The 9,350-nt window shown below is 46.2% G+C and overlaps 1 protein-coding gene across 1 annotated transcript in view; it reads right to left on the reverse strand.

Moving 5' to 3' along the window:
• The window catches only part of PRKACB (protein kinase cAMP-activated catalytic subunit beta), a 69,908-nt gene extending 61,252 nt beyond the window's left edge, over positions 1–8,656 (reverse strand). Inside the window, exon 1 of the mRNA XM_067001740.1 lies at positions 8,074–8,656. Coding sequence (XP_066857841.1) covers positions 8,074–8,119 — 46 coding nt within the window. The 5' untranslated portion in view covers positions 8,120–8,656. The remainder of the gene's footprint in view (positions 1–8,073) is intronic.
• Between the last annotated feature and the right edge of the window lie 694 nt (positions 8,657–9,350).

The following is a 9,350-nucleotide window of genomic DNA, read 5'->3' on the forward strand; positions in this document are numbered from 1 at the left end:
AGAATTTCAAACTGCCTAATATCATATTAATCAAAACTAACCTTAATTACTATTACAGCGTACCTGCTGATTTATCTGAGTACATACACCCTTAATTATGTCACTTCACACGAGGGAAGAGCAAATGGATTCCAGATAGAGGCAAAACAGCAATCTTTTCTGTCTTTAAAGTCGCCTTCTTTGTGCCAGAAACACAGCTTCCTTTGTTTTAATTCCTTGAATCATGTTGCGACTGTGGAAGTCTGAGGGTTTACAGATGAGCACTAACAGCAAGTGCATTAGGTTAACAAGTACGCACTTGCTGCAAGCAGCTTAAATTGAATGAAATAAACAAGAGTTCACCACGTCTTCTCTTTAAACATTACAGTACTTTAACAAAAGGATAAACAAGAGGCAGACATAACAACACTAACACCTTTACATACCACCCAGATGAGACATACATTCATCTAACATGTGGAAGGCAGATTTCTAGGCTTCTCATTTTAACATCACAGGTAAGCTATCTTACTATTTCACTTAGTCCATCAAACAGACACTACCTGTCAAGAAACAGTCAGAGCAAGGTAGAACAGTAATTCTCTGCCATTTGTATGGAGCGAACTTGGCTCAAAACACTCATCGGGCTTTTGCTGGTAGAAAACAGCCATGTCATGGAAAATACTTTTGTTTTCTCGTAGTCTAGAGACCCATTTATCTCTAATACGTAGAGCATATTTACATAACTGATTTTCTGAAAGACTTTTTGAAACCCTCAAAGCTATGGCTCAAAACTATGAATAGCCTGAAGTACAGAAACTGAAAACAAACTGTTTCCATCTAGTCTCAAGTTGTAAAAAAATGTGGCTGTTTCTTGTTTCTATTGTTTGTTTAAACACACATATGCAAAGTGCTTCCAACCCTTCACTACATTTGAAAACAGTACACACCACACACAGTGAGCCCTCACACCCTAACCCTTACTATGTGAACACTTATGCAGGAATACATTAATTAATACACGTGTCCAGTAACATACACCAGAACTCATTATATAATAAGCTACCAAACCGTCTATGATTGTAGATGAACCCCTCTTATCAGGGAACAGCTGAAAACAGTTTAATGAATGAGCAAGTGAACAAATGAAAAAAAATTTGGTACACTTCTTTATTTGAACGTCAAATTGGCACAAGACAACTGAAGTTAAATACAAAAAGAAGAAAAGTTAAACAAAAAAATAAAATATTATTGTTTTAAAGATCCATATGATGTGTGGAGATGGAAAGAAGTAATGTTTTACTATATCTTCTCAACACTTTTAACTCTAAATGCGTGAATAAACCAAGCCCAACTGCTAGGTGCTAACACCTCTCACTAAAAACTGAGCTGTGAGACAAAGTAATTTGTTACATGAACACAGGCAGACGGCAAAGAGGTGGTTTGGAGTAATCATTTTAGCAAGAAGTTAGCAGGGTGAGGTCTTAGGAGACTGTTGAGTTAATCTAAGAGCTCAGCATTGAGAAGAGAGTCCTTTTTCCTTGCCACCTCACCATTTCATTGCCAGCAGCACTTTCACTGCTTCCTTTGAATCTGTCTGTTGCCATCCGACACCTCAGCAAACTGATTTGGCTTGTAAAATAATTGTAGATAACCTAAAGGAATAAAAGCCATTTTTTTGCCTATGTAAAGCATCTTAACAATGGATTGGAAAAACATTGGAACTGTGACACGTGAAGGGACTAGGAATAAAAACATACTTCTCCACAGCACAAGCCACCAGATGGGCTCAGCTGTTTTGTGAAACCTTACCCTTTAGTGGACGTTGCTCTGCTGTGACGCTGAAGAAAGAGCTAACAGGATGCCAAACGACAGGCTCGATAAAGCACCAGAGACTGCCATCCACTTGCGCTGACCCCTAACACAACAGGCAGAGCTACCTCAGTGTCTTCCTTTTAGTTCCCTGTAGGGCAACACACACACACGAACACACCCGGAGAGCGCTTTGTCCCGATTCTCCTGCTGCACAGACTGCTAGTCTCACTTTTATCTTCTATTTCCTAGCTGTCTGTATTCACCTTACTATCCAGGACAGATCTTGTACGCTTTGGAGAATAAATTCTCTGTTTGGTGTTTGTACAAAGCGGGACCGTAATTCACAGCCAGCCCGCCTGACCACTAGGATAACACAAATAAATAACGCTACACGCAGGAATGAAAGTAATCCTCTCCCACCGTACCAGGAAAAAAACGGAGGAGGGCAAACGTTTCTTCAGTTTGCAGTTCCTAAGACAACACATTTCTCACTTCACTTACCTCCTGACAGCTCCACCGCTACTCTGCCCTGTCCCCAAATCCCCAGGAAGCGTTTCTACCTCAGAAGATAAAACCCACGTGCGGCCGAAGGGACGGGCAGGCCAGCTCAGCCCCAGCACCACGGCTCCCCTCACAGCGGGGCGCGCAGCCCCCGCCGGGGCCTGCAGGCTCTCACCTCCGTGCCTGTGCCCATACCCACACTGGTGCCACCACCAGCCTAGCTTCGGGGAGCAGGATCAGGCAGCCGCTCCAGGTTAACCAAAGTCCCTCCTGCTTTCCCTTTTTCTGCGGGGTTATTTTTAACCTAGATCAATCTCAGATTCAGTTCACCTTGTTGTCTCATAAATAGTTGTTCCAGCACACTTGAGGGCACAGAGGCTGGAAAAAAAGCAGCAGGGGGACAGAAAAGCAGAACTGCAACCCAAGGACATGCTTATGAAATAACACCTAACACCTGTAACAAAGACAGAGCCTGAGAGCAATGCTGCAGAGCAGTCTCCTTGCCAAGTTCCAGCCCTAAGTTTCACCAGTTTATAAGAAAAATCCCCAGTGACTCTAGGTTTCTAACACTGAAAACTCTGCAAGCTTAAATGACCAGAAACATCGATTAAAAAATACTTTGTACGTGGATCTGACCTGCACCCCACACGCTGTGTAGCAGAGAGAATATCCTTCATTAAACTAACTACTCTAGTTAAAAAAAAAAAAAAAAAGGCTTCTGGGCAAGCAAGCCCTTCATGATGTCTTCAGTAAGGATGCAGGCAAAACACACAAAATCTGAGAGTCATCCAAAGCCCTTTCCACAGCTCTGTCCAAAGGAGAGATGTGTCAATTACGGAAGAACTGAACTAACTGGAAAAGAATCCCAGACAACCTCATACACAGCAGGGGAATACGCCCCTCCACACAGGCAGGGGAGCCCACGAAACTTTAACTTCCAGTATCGTGTCCTTACAGTTTTTCCATGTACCGCTCCATCCACATTTCGCTCCCTATACCAATGAGATAGTCAGTTTTTGCAGCCCAGACATAACCTTCATTACACTAAGGAAAAATACAACTCTACCCCAAAAATGAAAATTCTGAGTATTTTTTGAAATATTTGATTCCATCATTTCTTTGAATATGGGTATATGGTTGAATGAATGAATCCAAAGAAATGTAGAAGCAACGGAACGCCAAATAATTGAAAATATTCTGTCTAAAGGCCTAACTACATCAGCTAAGTACATAAACTGATTTATCACTTGGGGGTCCTTCTGACCTTTTGTTTTGCTCCTAGGTGGCAATCATTTACTGAATAATAGCCTTTTTCTTTGCTAGTCCAAGCTGTGAACAAGCAGTTTGTTTTTAATTAAAGAAGAATTTTTAAATAATAGAGTGCCTCTTTTGATGGTGTATACTGATATTCTTACATTGGTGATTCCATCAAACACATTTTTATGCATTGGTCCAGCAAGTAATTGTAACTACCTCTGACTTTCAGATGATAGGATCCTACGTTGCTGAAATCTAATCAATCAATGGTGAAACAATTCAAGTCCAAAAATATAAGGAAAGAAGCTTTAAAAACACTTGAAATGGATTCTGTGGATAACATCACTACAATATACATATATTTTAATTGCCATGTATACAATAAATGCTATAGATGATGTTCTAAAACATGTAAACAAGGCTCCAAAAGCTATCTATTTCAGTATCAGAAAGCATAAACAAAATAAGCAAAAGAAAAAACAAGACAAAAAGCTGACGAACAAGACTACAGTCAGACCAAGAACACTGAAATGAGGGTCTCTGGAAGAGTGACAAGGAATCAGCAAGCTTGGAATAAGAATGGACATGGAGCTTTTCACCTCTAGTTCACTGGTTTTAATCTAATCAAGGTCAGCAGTGACAGAGCTTTGCCTCAGCCAGTCTTCACATGAAATGAACTTGTGGTCTCTTAGTTCTCAATGAGTAAATACAGCAGAATGACCCAGCACCAAACACACATGAAAAATAAGAAAAAAGGAGGGTAAGATCTACTGGCAAAGGAAAATTAAGAAGGCTGAATATTCCTGTCAAACACACTTCAAAGGAACACTACTTTCAGAATAATTATAAGAGTTAAAAAGGGAAGAATCGACTATAATAGGAACTCTGTCAAAATGAAGATACTGTAGAGGGAACACTCTGAGGAGGAGGAGTGAATGAACATAAAACTCACATGCAGAGTCCACATCACACGCATAGCGCTTGGCAACCTAAAGACCCCAGAAGGTGAAGCTACTAAAGACATGAGATAACCAAAACTCTCGTATACGGGAAGCTGGAGATCTGGCTAGCAGATAAGAAGCAACATGTACAGAATTACGTTTTGAAAATCACAGATAGTGTAATTTTAAACGTGTTTTAAGAGCAGTTTACTATTACATATTGCTATAGAAAAAAATGGCAAGGACCATCAGAATCCTGCATAGCACAACTGAGAAGTCCAAGCAGTGCAGTTTCAGTAGCTATGGAAAGAAGAGAAGGTATACAAGCCTTGCAGTCAGCAAGGAGTGCACTCTAATCACTTGGTCTCTAATCCAGTTTGGTGATTAAAAAGAAAGAAACTGATAATATCTAAGCTAATTATTCTTGAACACCACCACCCCCAAATATTTTCCAAGTGAGGATGGGAAGAGAGATTACTGTTAGCTTCTAAACAAATTTTTTGTTGCCAGGTATGACACTCCCTTAGATATTTAAGAGGACAAATAATTCGGAGCTGTACATAGCAATTACTTCAAAAGTCTGTATTACCAAGTTATCTGATGAAAAAAATATATATTTTCAACAAACCTTACAATTTGCAGAGCTGACATTCATTTCTGTTTAGAAAACTGCCCTAGTAAACTTGAAACATTTCTGTTCTATATAAAATCAATAACAATCTTTAAACAGATCCACTTAGTGGATTAAGTAAAATACTCTGTGACCTTCTTTTAAACTCAGAGATGTGTTGTAGCTGTTTCTTTTATTTTGTGTTACTTTAATATGTTATTCCAAAATAATGAATGTTAATAGAGCCAACATTTTCCTACATTAATTGCAACAAGTTAAGGTAAGCTCCCAGTGACTTTTTAATGCAATTTACCACGTTGACTTATTTTTTTTTAAACTCATAGGTGGTGAAATAAAATTTCTCAGCTACTGTAAATTGAGCAGCTGAAAAAAAAAACCAAACATATCAATGAGATGAATAATTAAATGCAAATTAGGATCAGGGATCAAACTTAGAGAAACTTTTAAGATGACTGACAACTGTGTCTCTTCTCGTATATTACTGTTATTATTTTAAAAAACTCTCAAAATCTATAGGCTGTTTTGCCCTGTGGATACCCAGGGAACCCGACAAACCCATTTCAAGCAGGTACAGAGACAGAGCCTTAGGCTTCTCTTTAGTTAAGGATCACTTTTAATTTTGGTCCTTAAAATCAAAACCTGCTGCACATTAAGAGAGCCTGGATCAGAAATGCATAGAAAAAAAAACACAGAAAAGCCTACACTGAAGCATTCCACCTTCTGTATATGCATACATACGTCTTGCCCTCTGACCTATGTAAGCCTGAGTTGATTTTTGGTAGCTGAGCTTAAGAAACTTAACCAGCATTCAGATTTCATTCACTTTCAACTTCTGCCTAGAAATCCAACGAAATGTTTGCCTCATCCTACTATTGGCGTTCACATACAACTATTTTTATTCCTCTAGGCAGCCCGAGTGAAGTAACAAGAACTGAAGAAGTTTGAAAATACGTGGAAAGCTGAAACTAACAAGAGGAGCGTAAAGGCCACAGTTAGGTGAACAGCATTTGCCTGTGCTGACCACAGATAGGGAAGGGCTCTCAAATTACACTTGATGAACTAGTAAGCGTAGTTATCAGAGGAAGCCGAGTTACCCTTCATTGTTCTCTCGGGGACCTTAGCATGCCCTTGATCCACACAATGCCATAAGCTCTAGGCATGAATCAAGGGCATAACATCACTTTCACTAGGCATACCTGGGTATTTTTCCCTCACTACTTCCAACTACTTCATTCTAAGTGCCCTGAAATTTGGGATATATGCTGTTAAGGACACATACCACGAAAAAACAGCAGGAAAACTGTCTTGGCAGTGTGAATATGTATTAGGAACATTAAAGCTTTATCACACTTCACGTTTCTCTAATTTTCAGGTACAACACATTGTATGAACAGATTACACATCAGCTTCCACTGCCAGTAAACTAAACATTGCTTCTGATAATTTATTATGTGTATAGTATTTATCTACTATCGATCCTCATAGTAAATGAATCCTCATCTTTCCCAGCAGTACGTCAATGACGATCAATTTCTTCTCTCTGTTACAGAAGTTGTATCATTACAGAGCCCCTGGCTGCTAAATATACTGAGTAATTGAACATCTGAGCTTGATGTCTCTAGCAGCATTTCATTTTCAAACGTGAACTCTTCAACAAAGGGAGAGAGAGGAGTTCTGAGCCAAGCTATTTCTGCAACTTAAAATCACTGTATTTGGTAATACGGGAAAAATAATTAAAAAGGAAGTAAACACTCTCTGTGGTGTAGTGTTATTTAACTGCAGGGAGAAATATCAATACAGCCACTGCTCGGTGCAAAATACAGCGTTTTGTCATCTGAAGTACTTTGAGCAATCCAACCCACCCCCATTTTCATAGGCTAAAACGCTTCCTGTGAAAAATAACTGTCCTCAGCCAAACACCAATGGTCAAACACGCACAAAACGTGTGGGTTGTGAAATCCGTAATAACCAGACGGCACGTGAGAACCAAAAGGAGAAGCCACACAGCAGGGCTGGATGGGTCAAGCCGAGTCCCTCGTCCCGCATGGGGATGCCCGGTGCGGGTGGAAGGCGCGCTGCGTGGGCAGCTGCTGCCCCGCGCCCGGCGGGTTGCCCGCTCCTACCCTAGCCCCGGGTAGCGGCATAAAGAGTAAACAGAGTGCAGAAAGACACCGAGAAGTAACTGGGAGGTTTAAGCTTCTGTCCGTGCTCAGACTGCCCGTGGCATTTCCCATAACAAAGGGTATTGTTGTGGAGAGCGCTGCGCTTGCACAACGGGCTGCTCTCTGCGCCTTGCCTCTTCTATCCACAACAAACAGACCCAAAGTTTTCAACTGGAAAGCGAGCCAGGAAGTTAACTTTCAGCAAATAACGCCTGCCGGTCTTTCCCCCACAGACCGGGTCGCCTTTTGCACCATTTAGAGACCGCGCCAGGACGGCGAGGGGAACCGAGCGAGAAGCCCACTGACGGCGGCGAGTGCCCACCCGTGCCTTTGTCTGCCATTTTACCGCGGCTCGGGAGAGGAGAGGGCCACGGACGGGCGGCGCGGAGAGGAGAGGAGAGGAGGACAGGAGCGGAGCGGAGCGGAGCACGCAGGGCACGGCCGCAGCCCCGGGCCGACCCCCCCGGCGGATGAGCAGGGCCGCGGCGCTGCCTCCCGGCGGCGGGGTGCCACCTGCCCGCGGCTCCCCCGCCGGTGCCAGCCACCTGCCGCGGGACAGCCGGGCGGCACGGCGCGGCACGGCGCGGCACGGCCCGGCACGGCCCCGGCGCGCTCGGCTCCCGGGGCGGGGCGGGGCGGGGGCCGGGCCGGGGGCTCGCTGGGCGCCTCCGCCGCTAGGCCGCGGGGCCTGCGGGCGGCGCGGGGCGGGCGGGCCGGGCCCGGCCCCTCCTCGGGGCGGCGGGCGGCGGGGCCGGGCGGCGGCGGCGGCGGCCCCCCCCTCACTCACCGCTCTCGATCTCGTTGCCCTTCTTGGCGGTGGCTGCGTTCCCCATGGCCGAGCCGGGGCGGCGACGGCGGAGGAGGGAGAGGGAGGGAAGGGGAGGGGGGAAGCGGGACGGATGCCGGGCGGGCGGCGGCGAGGCGGCGGCGGGCGGGCCCGGGGCTCGTGTGGCGGCGCGGCCTGCGGCTGGCTCCCGGCGGCCCCGGCCCCGCGCTGGCTCCCTGTGGCTCCGGCCGCCGCGGAGGAGGAGACGAGCGCTCTGCCCCCCTCCCCCACGCCGACACCCGGCGGAAATGACGACCGGGGCGGCGCCTCCGCCCTGCTGCGCCGCGCGGCGGGCGGCCGGGGGCGCGCGGCACGCGGGGACACGGCGCCGGCGGCACCGGGACCGGCGCTGCCCCCCCCCCCCCCCCGGCGGCCTGAGGGGGCCGAGGGGGCGGCCCGGGGCACCGCAGGCCGCCGCCTGCCCCCGGCCCCGCCTCGCCCAAGGTGACCCCGCGGCCGCCCCCGGTGCGGTTACGGGGCTCGGCGTCGCACCACCGACGGCGTTGCGAAAGGGAGCGGGCTGCCGGGGAGGAGTTGTGGTGTTTTTTTTTTTTTTTTTTTTTTTTGGCTTCTCCCTTTTGCCGCCGCTCGTGGCATAAATAGCTCCGGCTACGCTTTTTCAAATGGTATTGTGACTTTCGAGTCGATGATAGCTCTCTAAATATATGTATTTGAGTGTTTTTGCTGTGGAAGGAAATGCTTATCAGAAAGAAGGCTCTAGCTTGTTGTGCCTTGCAGTGGTGAGAGTGGAGAGCAGACGTGGTAAGCCTGTGGCTCACAAGCCGTACGTATTCTGCCAGGACAATTTAGGCGATACCCAGCCCCTTCTGGCAGCGTTCCTTGCCCAGGGCTACAGGCTGCCCCCCCTGCGCTGGCAGCAGCAGTCCCGGCTACCATCTTTCTATCAAAATTCCCACTTGACACCCTGGGCCACCTGCCTGCCCAGCACCCCCATCTCAGCCTAACTCTGAATGACCGTACCCTTTGTAGGACACTGCTTTACATGCACACACCAGTGTGCAATCAAACCAGGTACCACTGGAAAATTTCAGGTCCCCTGAGTCTGTACAGTGGTGTACACTACATAAATACCAGACAGATCTAACCAGCACGGAGCTCTGCCTTGACAGGGGTACAAGCTGCCCAGACTACCTGGTTGCAAGGTTCTGGGAACACTTACCTGAATTATCCTGATGTTTTGTACCTTGAAGACCCACCAATGAACCATTCAGTTAAGG

This window comes from Anser cygnoides, chromosome 8 (assembly GCF_040182565.1).
Source record: "Anser cygnoides isolate HZ-2024a breed goose chromosome 8, Taihu_goose_T2T_genome, whole genome shotgun sequence".
Taxonomy (NCBI): domain Eukaryota; kingdom Metazoa; phylum Chordata; class Aves; order Anseriformes; family Anatidae; genus Anser; species Anser cygnoides.